Genomic DNA, 16,050 nt, shown 5'->3' with positions numbered 1-16,050 from the left:
GACTCGGGCTGAAACAAATAGGGGAAGGAAAGTGGAGATGTGACAACCAGTGGCTAAGGAACTCTGATGACAAGTGGATGGTGAGGGAGAAGGATAAGTATGTAGAGACCCAACCTGCAACATGTGAGAATGATGTTCCACTGCAGAAAAAGAGAATGGATGGGCGCTGGGATTCTGAGTCAGACAAGCCTTGCTTGAAGAACTTCCTCCACCACTTCCTGCATCTTGGGCAAAACCCTGCAACTGTCAGAGCCTCTTCTCAGCCTGACCCAGGAATAAAAATTAGCGACCCTTCACTGCGCACCTACTGTATGCCAGGCACTGCCAGACGCTTGATAATGCCCTTGTTCAGACCCAATTTTTAAAAGGTAGATATGATTTCAATGCTGCTGTGACAGAGCGGGAAGGGAGCAATATTGAGAAAGCACGATGAACTGTCTTCTTAAATACGGGGAGACCCTGAGGGTTTAGGGTTTCCAGCCAGCAGAGAGGATCGCTAAGTTTTAGGAAGGATGGGGATTTAACAACCAGAGAAAACCTGAAAGACCTGTCTACCTTGGGCTGTGTGTCGTAAATGTGATTTTTCACAAGCTGTGGCTTTGGGGCGTTAGGTGGGGCTCTTGTTGGCCTGGAGGAGGTCCTTCCGGTGTTGGTATTGCCTCAAAGCTGTAATTCTCTGTCCCAGCGTTGGCTCTTTATTTACAAAGAAAGGTTTCAGTGGTCAGTGACCTCGACGCCTGTCGGATCCGGGGTGTCCCCTGAGTCCAAACAGGCGGGGCGCACTGCAGGGCCGGGGTTAGGGAGAACCCTCTGGCCACCACACATAGGCGTAAACGCATTTCTAGGCCTCTGTCTGTGCAGGGGGTGCCCAGCAAGGGGAGGGGGCACAGCGCTCCACGTGCAGGCCCAACGCCCGTTCCCTTTAGGCCCCGCCCCACCCAAGGCTCCGCCTCACCCTGTACGGTCCCGCCCCTCCCGTATCCGCCTCTCACAGCCCCGCCTCCCGAGGCCCCGCCCCTCGCTGCTCCCGGGTCCCTGAGGCGCGGCGGAGGGGCCCCGCGCCTTTTGTGTCGGGATTGAACCGCCGCGCGCGCTCTCCCTTCAGCAGCCGCGGGCTGGGGGACGCACTCGCGCGCACTCCCCTCATCGGGCGGAGAGACACACCCTCCGCCTCGGCCCTCGGGCTGGGCTCGCCCTCCCGCCCCTCCGCCAGCGGGCCAGGGGGTCGCCGCCCCGAGTCTCGGGCGGGCGGGCGCGCGCTCTCCGAGGACGGCCGGAGCCCGGCGGCGCTCGCCCCCTCCCCTCCCGTACACTTTCCCCGGCGCAGCGCGCACACGCCGGCCCGGGCACGCGCCCGCCAAGATGGCAGGGGCCGGGGCCCAGCTGTCAGGCGCCGCCGCCGCAGCCCTTTCCCGCAGCTAGCGGACCGGACGCCCGCCCCGAGAAGATGACCCTCCGCTGCTCCCCGCAGCCCAGCGAGACGCGGAGCCGCCGCGCCCGGGGCCGGCTCCCCCGCTAACGCCCCGCACCGCGCCCCCGGCCCCGCGCGCCCGCCCCGGCAGCGACAATGAGGTGAGCCGCGCGGGCGTCGCGGCGGGGAAGGGGCGCGGCGGGCGGCGTCCGGAGTGGGGGAGGGCTCCGGAGGCGTCGTGGGGGCGTCGAAAACGGTGGGAGCGCCCGGGGGTTTCGGGGTGGGCGGCGTTCTGGAGGAGCGGGCTGTGCCGGCCTTTGCAGCCTGCGGGAGGCACTTGTAGGGGGTGTCGGGGGCCTGGGGTGGGGGAGGCCGACACCCCCGGCAGGTGTGGCCGCGCCCCGGCCGCGTGGTGGCCCAAGTTGGCCGAATCCCGGATCGGTGCGTTGCAGCCACGAGGCCGGCCCGAAGCTCCTCTGGCCTCCGCCTCCCGGGCTCTGTCTCCCCTCGGGCGAAGCCTCCCCGGTGCCGGCGCTCAGAGCCGCGTTTCCTCTGGAGAAGTGGCGCTTTCCCTCCATGTGGAGCGGCTCGCCCCCTTCCTCTCCCCTTTCTCATCCCCCTTTCCTTTCTTCCTGCACTCCGGTAAAGTGCACGACCTAGATCGTACCGCTCATTGATTTATCACCCAGCCGGGGGACCTGCTGCTTATCAGGTCAAGAAATAAAACATTGCCGGCAGCCAGGAGCCTGGAATTCCCGCCCCAAAGGTAACCCAATCCCGACTTGCGGGGGATAATCGCCTCCTTGTCTTTTTTTTTCTGTGGAATTTTACCTTCTAAACACAGATCCCAGAAAAACTATAGTGCCGCTAGTTTCATTTTGCCTGTTTTGTGCACTTTCTATAAATGAAATCATGCCATTTATATTCTTTTGTGTCCGGCTTCTTTCACTCCAGATGTTTTTGAAACTCATTTCTTCTGTTGTAACTGTTCATTCTTATTGATCTATAGTATTTCGTTGTACGAATGTACCACAATATATCCATTCCAGTGTTGGTAAATATTTGAATTGTTTCTAACTTTTGGCTATTAATGATAAGGATGTTGTGATTGCTCTTACATGTCTTCTAGTGTATTCATTTCTGTTGGGTATATACCTAATGGAACTGGCAGTTCAAAAGATCTGCATGTCTTGACGTTTAGTAGGTAATACTGTACCAACTTGCTAGAGTGTTTGTGCAAATTGTGCAAATGTACACTGCTACCAGAAAGCATAGGAGTGCTTGTGCGTCACATCCATGCCAACACTTGGCGTTGTCTTCAATTTTAACCATCCTGGTGAGTGTGAAATGGTGTCCCATTGTTTTAAATTGCAGTTTCTCGCTGACTAATGAGGTCAAACATCTTTTCATGTTTATTTTGTACCCTCTTTTATGAAGTACCTGTTCAAAAGTCTTGCCCTGTTTTCTTTTGGGGTTTACATGCCTTTTTCTTCCTAATTTGTAAGAATTCTATTGGATTGTCGGAAAAGTCATGACGCATTTTTGCAACAAAACACATAGAAAAAATACGTCATGACTTTTCTGACAACCCAATATTTGTAAGTCAAGAAGATATTTTCCTATAACATCTTCTAGAAATCTTATCGTTTTGTCTTTCAGATTAAGATCTACAGTCCACTTGGAATTGATTTTTGTATAACTTGTGAAAAAGAGGTCAAATTTTATATTTTTACCAGCACCACTTATCCAAAAGTTCATCTTTTCTCCATAGCTCTGCAGTGGCACCTTCGTCATCCTCCGTTTGGGGTCATTTTCTTTCTGCCTGAAGAATACCCTTTAGGATTTCTTTAGTGCAGGTCTGCTAGTGACAGATTCTTACAGTGTTTGTTTGCAAATGTCATTTATCCTTCGTTTAAAACAAAACAGCTTTATTGAGATATAATTCACACACTATCAAATTTACCCATTTAAAGTGTACAGTTCAGAAGTTTTTGGTATTTTCACAGTTATGCAACCATTACCATAATCTAATTTGAGAACATTTTCTCCATTTTGAAGGGTCTTTTCAATAGTTACAAAATTCTTGGTTTGTTGTTTCCTGTTAGCACTTTAAAGATACCTCATTATCTCTGACTTGGATTGTTTCTGTTGAGAAGTCACTTGTCAATCGTTCCTTTGAGAGTAGTCTGTCTTTTTCTCAGGCTGCTTTTAGAATGTGCTCTTTGTCTTTGGTTTTCAGCAATTTTTCTATGCTGTCTGTATTATGGATTATTACTTTTGCTTTTCTTAACATATAATCGGGGTCCTTACAGCTTCTTGAATCTGTGGCTTCATGTCTTTCATTATTTTGGGAAGTCATCAGTCATTAGTACCTCAAATATTGCTTCTGCCTCATTCTCTCTCACCTTTCCTTCTGAGACTACAATTGTACATGTTAGAACATTTCACTATATCATCTGTGTCTCTTAACCTTCCTCCTGTGTTCTCTTTCTCTTTGCCTCTCTGTCCTTCATTCTGGTAATCTCTCTTTTTCTCTTCTGTTTTGAATAATCTGCTATTAAATCTGTCAATTGAGCTTTTAATTTCAATTATTATGTATTTATTCCTTAATTTCCATTTGGTTCTCTTTTTATAGTTTTCAGGTATTTTCCCAAATTATTAATCTTATCTTTTATCTCCTTAAGTATAGTATGTAATTGTCTTCAAGTTTGACTGATTGTGGCAGTATGTGTGAGTTACTTCCAGTACCTGTTTCTGTTGGTTTTCATTCATATTGTCTTATCTCCTTATGTGCCTAGCTGTTGGGGGTTTGTTTGTTTGTTTGTTTGATTGTGTACTGGACATCATATTTTCAAAATTGTTTGTAGAAATAATTTGAGGCCTAAGGTGATGTTTTTCTTTTCTAGAGATAATCACATTCGCTTTGTCAGGCAGATGGGACGTTACAGTCTGGGTCACTTCAATGCTGTTTCAAGGATTGAGATGTTTCTAAACTGAGCACAGCCCTTGTGAGAGCCAGCTTGTTCTGCTCACCATTACTCCTAGTGTTCAGCTCTTCACCAGCATCTTCACTCCCCAACCCAACCCCAGCTTTCAGCATTCCTTTTGGAATTGGCCAATACTCCCAAGAAAAGTAGCTCCAAATACTGAGTTCACCTCTTTGAGCTTCTGACCTGACATACCTTCCTCCCCCAAACCTGCAAGCAGATATTTATTCTATTTTTTCCCCTGCTTTTCTAGGTCTCTTCATCTGGAGGGTTGTTCTGATTTCCTTAGTCCATGGTACTGGAAATAAAAGAGACCCTGATGTTTGCATTTTCAGGGGCAGTTCGAGTCAGTTTTCAATTCTGGAGGAGATTTAAGCTGCCAGGTTTTGGAAGCTGTGGAGAATAATAACACTTATTTTCTTGTGTTCTGTCATAACTGTTAGGTTGTCTCTGTCAGTGAAATGCTCTGCAATCAAGATAATTTCAAGAATAAATCTTTAATTTCTCTTACTATATAATTAATTGGAAAAAAATAGCAGTTTAGTTCAAGATCGTTGCTGTAAAGCGAAGGATTTTAGAAGGATAAAGGATTTACTCTCTTTTTTCCATATTTCTTTCTTTCTCCTGTCTTGATTTCCTTAATGGTTTATTTGATAAAAATTACTGTTTATTTGATCCTCTTGAATAGAACATTTAATTTTTTGATCAACAGTAGAATAGCATTCTCAGGTCTCATTCTTTTGGATCAGCTTTTTAAAAAAAGATATAGATATAGAAATGAAAGTTCTTAAATTGCTTTGCCAAAATAAGTCATTCAGTTATTCTTTTTTCTTTAAGTTGTTTTTTACACAGATTTTTAAAAACGCTACTGACAGTTTATCATGGTTCTCTGTTGCAGACTGTTTATAGTTAAACATCTATGCATGTATATTCCCATGGATCTCAAATACTTGGCTTTTGCAAATGTCCTAAATAAGTCACGGGGGTCTTTTCATTAACGTTTTTTGTCAACTCATTTGATTGGGATATTTATAAGCAATTTGGTTCATCCATGAGAAACACTTTCCTTTTGGTTCAATCCTGAATTTTTAAACATCATTCTACTTGTTAGATAATCTCTCATGGGAGTATATAGATGTGACCTATTGATAAAGATCTGGAATGTAGTCTCCAAACTCTCCCGTTTAAGGAGTGCCTCTGAAAGGCATGAGGCTGGCCATGCATTCAAACAAATAAGCTCAACACTTGAGGAACATGTCCACATAGTTTAGCAAAACAGTCCTGTTGAGTCAAATTGCTCAGATAATTAAGGCTATGTCTGGGTTTTTCTTTATTTTATCGCCTACTGCCTGAATTCTTATTTCCCTTTTTCTAACAGACCTTAATGTATTTTCATATCTTCATTCAGAAATCATTTTTTGAGGGCTTACTATTGCCTGGTACTGGAGTATATGGGTAAGGAGGTAGAAAGAACCAGACCTCCCCCTCCCTCAAATGCCCCATCCCTAAAAGGTTTACGGAAATTTACTAGAGTCCTTCTTTCTGCATCCCTTTTCTACTTCAAAACAAAACACACAGTATACAACATATCTCTGTTTGTATACTTTAGTCATTTGTCTGTTTGGGAACAGTCTCTTCAGTAAACATTCCCCCTTTTATCTTTTAAAGATTTGATGTGTAGAAGTTTGAAGTTTTTATGTCAGTAAGTGATTTTCTTTGTGATTTTTCCATCATTTCTTATGTTTAGGATAGCATTCTTCTAGAAGATTGGTTAATAAGCATTAAGTTGTTTTTGTTTCACATATATGAAGTTTAAAAAATTCATTCTTTAAATTGTCTGGAATATGAGCTGAAGTTCAAAATTACATTTTTCTTCACAATTGCTGATCAGATAGTACTTGACTATAACCATAGATACATGACAGATATCAGCCATGTTTTCTAAGTTGAATGGCTGTGCAAATGTCTGGATCCCAGAGTCCTCAGTAGGGGTGCATGGTTGCAGCTGGTAACATCTGAGTGAGAATCACTTCCAATCCTCAGAAAGCTTACCTGCCCCCGTCAGGTCCAGCCCTGTGAGTATAAGACTTGGCCAGACTAGCATCCCTGATTATGTTCCAGGGAGCTACCTCGTCTGGGCCAAGGGCACTCTTACCAATCTTGAAGTTACTACACAGAACACATTGTGATTACAGGGCACAGTGTAAGATGCACAGTCCTGTTTATCGCCGTTAGCCTGCACTAACTGACGCGGATGTGTCCAAGTGCATTTCGGAACTTAGTGCTGGGGGGAGTGGGCAGGGGGGCACCTCTCCAGATGCCTTTAGGAGTCCTGTTAGGAAGATGCACTGTAGGTGCCCTGGGCCTTCCGTGTGGGTTTCTCTCTAGGCGCCTCTGTTGTTCGGTCTACTCATTTTTAGGCCAATGCCATTGTCATATTTACCTTGTGGACAATGAATTTTAATTTGAGCAATTCATCCTTTTATTAAAGTAATGCCATTTTGAAATTTGTTTGGTAGTTTTGTTTGTATCTAGTTATGTAAACAAAAAATTCAGACCTAGTTTTATAATTGTATATGAAAATAAATTACATCAGCATTGTTTCACGTAAAGATTTCTTCTCTTTAAAGGGAATGTGTATACTACTACCCAAGTTTAAACCTTGCAGTAGACGATACGCTTGGTGACTCCGAACTATGGAATGACTATATCAGAAGGGCTAGAGTGATGTGATGGTAACTTAGAGAAGAGCATGTCCCTCTGACGCCAGGGGTGATAGGGGAAGGGCAGTGGTACCTCATCAAAGGTGGAGTTTTCTCTTTCCGAGCCCAAAAGGAAAGAGCCCCTTAGGAATAATTTCTGGTGGCAATTTTCTCTTATTTTTAAAAAATAACATTTTTTTCTGATTTAACTGTGGAGATTTAAATCAGAATATGTTGAATGTAGAGAATTTGAAAACATGGAAAGGTATAAAGACAATCAGAACAGCGTTGGGATGTTAACTGAACTTACTGCGGTCGTCATTTCACAGTATATGTAAGTCAGACCATTATGCTGTATTCCTTAAACTTATACAGTGTTGTATGTCAATTATATATCAATAAAAGTAAAGGCCATCACTTTTTTAAAAAATCAGCATTGATCCTGCTGGTCAGGGATAATCACAGAAAACATGTAGTGTAGTTCCTTTAACTCTTTCATGTGTAAGTGTAACATTTTCACAAACTTGATATACTGTGCATTTGTATTGGGCATTTTACATTTAATATGCATGCATTTCCCCTTCGGTAAATATTCTTTGAAAACATTTTAAATAGTTGGACAATAGTGTATCTCGTGATATCACTGTATACCATAATTTATTTACCAGTACCGCAGTTTTAGGATGGTTAGCTTGTTTTCAGCATTTCATCATTGAAAATGCCACGATGATAAATGTCTGTGTATATAAATCTTCAGGTGCATCTCTGATTATTCTAATAAGATAAATTAGCAAAATGGTATTATTACTGATACCAAAGGCCATAAACATTTTTAAAGCTGTTGATACATATGATAAGAATGTTAATATCAAACAAAGAAGAGAGAAAGATAAAGTTAATGAAGGGAAGTTTAATCCTTGTCTTAATTTGGATTCCTTCCCTGCACCCTCCAAAAAGCAAAGGCAGGCCTAGGAAGGAATCCAGGAGGACTGGTGTGGCTCCACCTGCTCGCCAGTGGAGGGAACCCTTTCCCAACTCTGAGCTGCTGTGTGTGAAGATGGACTGTCTTTGTCTTTAAGGCTGTGTGAGAGACATCTTCTACTCCTTGCCTTGGGGTTAACATAGCTGCGAAGGAAGTTTTTGTTTGGTTTTAAATTTTGAGTTAGGTCATATTTGGCCCCCTGTATTCTAAACAGGCTGGGTTTTGGAGTCAGGCAGACCTGGGTTCTGCCCCAGAGCCATTCCTCACCGGCCGACTGACATTGAGCGGATTACTTAACCTTGATGAGCCTCCATTTCTCAAACATAAATGAGAAGGTATGTAAGAGGCTTTCACGGCCAAGCTCTTGTAAGGGAAGTTGTGCACTGGCTCTAAAAATACTCGGAAAAAATGCGTCTTTAGAGCTCTACAAAAGAGCTTCTTCACCTTCACAGGGTTTTGTGAGCATCACATGAGAACAGGAAAAGCCTTTACCTTCTGGTGTTCAGCGAAGGTTCGTTATCTAACTCCCCCACCCCTATTTAATGTGCCTGTGAGGAAGACAAACCCTGGAAAATCGGGGACGATTCTGACTTCAAATAATGTGCCCTTTTGTCATATCACTATATAACCTATCTACCACATGTGATAATTTTTTGGTTTAGAAACCACAGTTGCTATTGATGCTTCAATGTCAATAAAGATTCAGGGACATTCTCTCTAAAAGACACAAAATAGAATTATTGAAATAAAGAAAAACGGGGCATGCTCTTTTGGGGTAGAGATAATTCAGATTATCTCTAAAAATTAGATTAAGAAACAGTAACTGCAGTAACAAAATTAGATTAAGAAACAGTTACTGCAGTAACATATTTAGCTATGGAATTCATGGAAGCCCTGGCAAAAAGGGAGAACGAGGTGTGTTTCTCGTCCTGTAGTAAAACAGACTCGCCGTCATCGAGTTCAAAAGACACGTTTTTCCGAGTATCTTTCGAGACAGTGGGCAGCTTATTACAAGAGCCTGTAAGAGGTTGGGGAGGCCTCTGACACACCTTCCCAGTCCTTTCCGCCTGTATGTGCCCTGCGCCCCTTCCTCAAGCTTCCAGCACCCTTAACGTTTCCCTGGGCTCTCTGTGTGGAGCTGTGTCCAGTGCTCTAATCTGCTCTTCTCCATTCCATCGCCCAAAATTATTCAGCAAAAAAAGATCTGATGGTCTAATTCATGAGCTGACAAAGTCTACTTCCTTTTCCTCTTCACCTTGTTAACTTCTTAGCCTTGAAATCCTTGTTTAAATGTCACTTCCTCTGGGAGCCAGCCCTTGGCCCTGGCCTGGCTGAGGACCCTCCCCTCCCCCACCCCGCTTATTTGCCGCTATGGCATCTCTTATTTCCTCTTATGTAGCTCTTTATATTTGTGGGGTTTTGTTGTTTTTTTTTTTTAGCTGAGCCATCCTGCCACCTGTTGGCAGCTCAGCGGCTGCTCAGCTCGGGCTGGACTTGGACCACTGTTGCTCAGAGCTCAAACTCTTGAGCAAGCTCTTAACCAACTGAGCCACTCAGCCGGCCCCTAGCTCTTTATATTTGCACTTCCTGACATTTCCCTCCTACATTTCATAAAGGACTGTGCTCTGTGGATCTCTGTGGGATCCCTAGAGCTTAGCACCATCCCTGGCACTTGGTACTTGCTGTGTAAGTATTGTCACTGGCACCTGTACCTAAAATGGACAGTAAATCATGCCATTCATTCCTCTTGGCATGGGTCCTTCCAGATACGACATTCCAGGCAGCCACCCCCAAACGGTTGAAGCTGGCATCCAAGATGAAAGGTCTTTCATTATGTGCTAAATGAGTTCATGCATCCTGGGGTGACAGCACTTGCGTCTGTTGTTTCCGTACTGCTGCCACAAGACATGATGTGTTTGTGGATGTGTGGAGGGATTCATTTTTCTGTTATGTCTTTGTAAGGACATTACGCACTACAGCTCTCTATGTCCCGGATGTTCCTCAAACTTTAATGTGTGTAGGAGTCATGTGTATGGCCTTCGAAACGCAGGTCCAAGCCCCATGGCCAGGGAGGGAGGAATGCTTTTTAAAAATCGTTTTTTCTCTTTCTATAATATTAAAAGACTTTATATTTTAGAACAATGTTAGATTTACAGAAAAATTGAGCAGATAGTACAGAGTTCCCATACCCCTCCCACATATTCAGTTTCCCCGATTAACATCTTACATGGTATGTTCGTGGTACATTTTTTATGTTTATTGAATTAATATTGATACGTTATTATTAACTAAAGTCCTTAGTTTATTCAGGTTTCCTGTTCTCCTCTAACATCCTTTTTCTGTTCTAGGGTCCTGTCCAGGATACCACACAACATTTAGTTATTATACCTCCTTAGACTCCTCTTGGCTGTGTTACTTTTCCAGACTTGCCTTATTTTTGGTGACCTTGACTATTTTGAGGAGAACTGCTTAGGTATATCGTGGGATGCCCCTCTACTTGGATTTCTCTCATGTTTTTCTCATGATTTGGTGGGGTTATAAGTTTTAGGGAGGAAGACCACAGCCATAAAGTGCCATTTCATCACATACAGAGGGCAGGTCCTACCGCAGGGCTCGTGACTGCTGCTGCTGACCTTGATCACCTGGCTGAAGCAGTGTTTGTCAGGTTTCATCATTGTCGAGTCACCCTTTCATCCCCCTCTTCTTACTGTCTCTTTTCAAGAAAGTCGCTATTCACAGCCCAGACTTCAAGAGTAGGGAGTTATGCTTCTCCTGATGAGTGTGTTTTAAACTTTAATAATTATTTATTTTTATGTGTATTATAAAAAAATAATGCGTCAACTCCATGGTATTTTAACTGGGTTGCCCAGAAAGCTGTACCCAAGACAAAGGCCCGTGTGAGGGGAGTTTTAAAGGGGAAGGTGACTTCTGGGACCTAGAACGAGGGGAGGGGAGTGAAATGGAAGGGGAAGAGCCAGTACGAGCGTTCACTGTAGATTAGACTGATACTGAGCAGAGAGAGGGAGAAGCGTATGTCCGCTAGCTGCTGTCTTCATGTGACAAAGGATTGCCCCAGCACCTACAGGTGTCCACGTGTGGGCATTGAGAGGGCTCCCGTGGCACCCGCTGGGGCAGAAGCAGAGCCGGTGCAGCAGGGATGGGAAGCAGGTCAGAGCCTGGGCAAACCGGTTCCTGCATAGGTGACTCGGATAAGAAACAGGCAGGCAGGAGAAGCTGACATGGTGCAGAAGTTCTAAATGCGGGTGATTTTGTGGATATTGTTACTGGATGGAAAGTAAATAGATTTTTTTTCAGTCTTTTCACTCATTTCTTAGTTTTCAGTCATATCTGAAAAGTTTTCTACACTCTTAGGTTGAATTCTATGGTTTTTCTAGTACTTGTATACATAGTTTTGTTTTGTTTTGTTTTTTTCCAAACATTTAAATCTCTCATCCATTTGGAATTAAATATATGGTTTGAGGCTGAACCCAATTTTATCTTTTTCTATCTGATTTTTCAGTAATCCCAGTACCATTTACTAAAACTTCAATTTCTCCTGGTGTTTTGAGATGCTGTCTTTTGTCATATTTAATTAATTTGACCTATTTCTGAATTTTCAGTTGTGTTCCATTGGTCTGTATTTATTCATATGCCAATACCTCACTTTTAATTAAAGAGGCCCTGTAATATGTTTTAATAGTCAGTATGGCTAGTATTCTCTTTTGTTCTAGTGAGTTGATTTTAAAGAAAAAGATTAGGTAATATAGCATTCTTGTTAAACAGATGTGACAGAAATCGTGAATGACCAAAGTTTGGGAAATAGGATTTTAACCCAAAGGAACAAACCCAGGAAAGCATGATTCAGGCATTTGGATGTCCCTTGGAAGAATTCTCATTTGTGACATGATGCCTGTGACTTTTGAACTTGAATTCAGGGAGGCATGAGTGAGACATGAGGTCACGTACAGGTAATATGACTTTTCAGGATAGGATTGTTAGCACGTCAAGGCCCCCTCTATCCTTAGAGACGCCCCCACCCAAATTATTAATGAAACCAGTTTGTTTTGGAAGTTTTTGACCTGTAGAAATATGCTCATTTGTAAAACCATAGAAAATGAGACTCAGAAACTTAGAAATCCTCTTAAGTCCAGTGGTTTCTAACTCTCACTAGACATCAGAAACACTTGAAAAGACCCTCTTCCCCACCCTCCCCGCAATGCAGGGTCCTACCTCAGAGATTCCATTAATCTGGTTGAGTTGTTTAGTTTTGTCTTTTTAGAGTGTCTAAGTCATTAACCTCAGTACAGCCAGCACTGAGGACTGCTGAGCAAGTCCTGAGGTCAGGAGCAGGGCTGGTTTACTCAGCACTGCAGTCCCAACACCTAGCGGTGTTCAGTAAATGTTTACTGAATAATGGATGGGTCCCTCATTTCTCAGATGAGAAACGACAGACTCCAGAGGTCGCTTGCCTGGGGCACAGGTAGTGGGGTAATAGGGACATGAAGCTCAAGTTTCTTATGTCTCAGTTCTTTTTTTCACTCTGCTCTGCGTATATTTTCCTCTTTAGTTAAGGACAAAACTAGGCAAGAGCATTTGCTGCTTTGAGTCATGTGTTGTCCATTTTTGTGACCTTGACCCTAGCTTCCCTAACTCAGTACAGCAAGAGCTTGGGAATGAGCTTTAGGCCCTGTAACAAGACAATTGGACTGTGCTGAAATTGCAGCCCATGTTCAGTGCCAGCCAGCCTCTAGGTGCGGAGGGTGGGACAGAGGAGAAGGAGGCAAGGGAACAGGGGCTCACATTCCTTGTGTGCCTGCCATGTACCAGGCTCCAAGCCTAGGACTTTCCAGCTGCCTCATTCTTTGAGGGGAGCTGAGCTCCACACTCCCAATTCCAGCAGTAAATAAAGCATGCTAGATTTTAGATTGGAATGCATGATGACATTACTTTTGATTAATGCTTTATTTTAATTGGGATTTTATGGTTTTCTGTTATTCAACAGTAACTCCAAATCTGTTTTCCCACACCCCAAATTGCTTCCTCTGGTCTCGATTTGGGTAGTTCCCTGGGAAAGACTCAAACCTCAAAACTGCAAAAGTTGTGGAGACAAACTAGAAAGAAACTTGAATGAAATTATGAGTGATTTGTGTTAGACAATTGCCCTCTGGTTCTGTTTTAAACCAAAGGTGTGTTAAGTTGTGTAGGATTTGGGGTTCTGTTTCTAGCAGGGGTTTGTGAGGTTGTTTGGGCCAATCCACTAAGAACAAGAGAAGGTAAAAAGTTAAAAAAGAAAGTCAGTTTGAAGGCACAGGAGAGCTACACATCAGAAAGGGTTCACAGAGCTGGCGAGGGAGAGGGTGGACATGTGAGCCTCGGCACCTTTTCCCCCTTGAAGCAGTTGTCGACTGATAAGATGATGAGAGCGTTAGGCACATTCATGGGACTGGGGGGATAAAACTGGTATTCTGAGCCTGCCCGTAGGAGTTTTCGTAAGGGCTGTGCTTAGGGACAAGGGTGAGCCAGAGGTAGAGTGGCCTGTCAGGAACTGGAGCTCTGCTTCGAATCATCTCAGTATCTGATTACACTCAGGTGCCTGGGGTTGTTTCACCCCTGACCTACCTGCCTGTCAGAACAAAAGTAAACCCTCTCTGGAAGAGCCTCAAATTATCTGGACAGTTTTCATATACATTGAGTGGTAGTCAGAAATGATCAAATCTATGAGAAGATAAGACTAAATCATAAACCTAGACAGAGGGCCGACCGAGTGGCTCAGTTGGTTAAGAGCTCGCTCAAGAGTTTGAGCTCTGAGCAACAGCGGTTCGAGTCCCAGCCCGAGCTGAGCAGCCGCTGAGCTGCCAACGGGTAGCAGGATGGCTCAGCTAAAAAAAAAAAAAAACCACAAAAACCCTAGACAGGAGAAAGCATAGACAGTAGGAAGAGACATAATGAAATCATCAGACTTGGATTTTAAAAGAACTATGAATAGTATGTTTTAAGGCATAAATTGTTGCCCCTTTTCTTATTTACCATGGCCACCCCAGCTTAGAGGCTGACTCAGACTCCAGACAAGAGTGTTTATAGTTTGTCTGCAGTGGACAAGTGTGAACAAGCGCATCTGCCACTTGTCCACGGGTGTATTTGCATGGTTATAAACATTCTGCTTAATCCCATAGCGGGTAGCTTTGCGGTTGGGACCGGAAAGAAACTGGAGTGATGATCACAGGCTTTTAGACCTTAAGCTAGAAGCGCCCCTGGAGGTCAATGCTCTGACCTTATGATGCCTTTTATCTCTGAGAGAAGTGACCTTGTGATTGGTTTAGGCAGTGTGAACACATGTGGATGTCACTCTTCACAATAAAGGTAGTGTTAAATATTTAATATAAACATAATTTCAGTAAATGTGAATACTTTAAAAACACTTTAAACATTTACTACAATAAATGTGAATTTTTAGTATACATCTCTATTATAAATACATGATTACTTCTTATTTGTTTTCATGTATCATATCTGCTTAAATTTTTTTTTTTTTAAAGTTCAGGTTGTCTTAACTTTAAAAAAAAAAAAGGTTTTATTGGGGAAGGGGAGCAGCCAAGTTGTTGTCCTTCAGTCTTAGTTGTAGAGGGCGCAGCTAGCTCAGCTCCAAGTCGTTACCATCCAGCAACCCGTCCGCAGCTCGCGGCCACTCGGCTCAGGTACCATGTTCAATCTTAGTTGCAGGTGGGTGTAGCCCACCATCCCATGTGGGAGTCGAACCAGCAACCCTGTTGTTAGAGTACGTGCTCTCACCAGCTGAGCCATCCTGCCACCTGTTGGCAGCTCAGTGGCAGCTCAGCTCAGGCGCGGCTCACTGGCCTATGTGGGAATCGAACCGGCAACGCTATTGCTCAGAGCTCGTGCTCTTAACCAACTGAACCACTTGGGCTGGCCCTCTGCTTAAATTTTTACTTGAAAGATATATATTAAGTACCTGCCATGTGCAAGACAGTGAGGCTAGGGATGGGGCTACAGACACAAATGAGAGTTCGGCCTTAAGGAGTAGATAGCCAAGAAGAGAAGCACAGGGTACCTGAGGTGAAAGTGCCAGAAAAGAGGTGTGAACAACACAATTGTGTGTGTGTGTGTGTTTGCAGTGGTTTGGGCTAGGGAATGTTGTCTTCTGTTCTAGTTCTCCCCTACTGCACTTCTTTGAAATGGTTTATTCTTCCTTCCAGTTGGCTTTTCTTAAAGACAGTGCTTTCAGAAAGTCTTGCCTTATCTAATTAAATGTCCTCAGCTCTTCCAGTTATTCATGATTTTGAGGGCCTCCTTTCATTGAGCTCTGACCCACTAAAGTCCATTAGCAATTTTAAATTTTAAATTCTCTGACTTTGGCTTGAACACGGAAAGATGTTGAGCCTGGCACACAAATAAAACTCTTTGTACAAAATAGAAACACATCACACCTTGGAGCCTCTGTGCCTATTGGACAGATTAATATCAGATGTGTCACTGGCATTGCTTTCTGTACCAGCTGAGATTTCTAACTGAGCAACTTTAGGAGACTGTTTATAAACACTTTCCTGAGAAGAAGGAAAATGCTTTTCTCAATTTGTGTCACTAAGCAAGATAGAACTGTAAGTAGCAGAGTGAAAAGAGAAAGAGTCCCAAATAGAAGAGCATCACTAGAAAGAGAACCAGCCTGTCCTTCATGAGAGCAAAAAGTGGTCTGCCTCAGAGTGTCCACGTCTGTGGGTGATGAGGCTGCGTAACTGAGTCACACCGATAGATAATCATTCACCCAGTATTTATGGAGTTCACTCTGCTGATTCCTGGGCTATGAGTAGAAGACATGGTTTTCTACACATATAGCTTAGTCCCAAGGAGCTAGAGCACAAGCGACCTCAAGTTCAGTGTGTCTGAAACTGGACTCGCTACCACTATATCTATGAGCAGTTGGTTTTTTACAAGGATGCCATTTTTCAGTGA

General features: G+C 43.7%; 1 protein-coding gene across 1 annotated transcript in view; it reads left to right on the top strand.

The window, feature by feature from the left end:
• The first annotated feature begins 1,195 nt into the window (after nt 1-1,195).
• EVL (Enah/Vasp-like) overlaps nt 1,196-16,050 on the top strand; it is a 179,556-nt gene continuing 164,701 nt past the window's right edge. The window contains exon 1 of the mRNA XM_019639335.1: nt 1,196-1,572. Coding sequence (XP_019494880.1) covers nt 1,568-1,572 — 5 coding nt within the window. The 5' untranslated portion in view covers nt 1,196-1,567. The remainder of the gene's footprint in view (nt 1,573-16,050) is intronic.

This window comes from Hipposideros armiger, unplaced genomic scaffold (assembly GCF_001890085.2).
Source record: "Hipposideros armiger isolate ML-2016 unplaced genomic scaffold, ASM189008v1 scaffold_43, whole genome shotgun sequence".
Taxonomy (NCBI): domain Eukaryota; kingdom Metazoa; phylum Chordata; class Mammalia; order Chiroptera; family Hipposideridae; genus Hipposideros; species Hipposideros armiger.
Note: the sequence above shows the minus strand (reverse complement) of the source record. Positions and strands in the feature narration are given on the sequence as shown.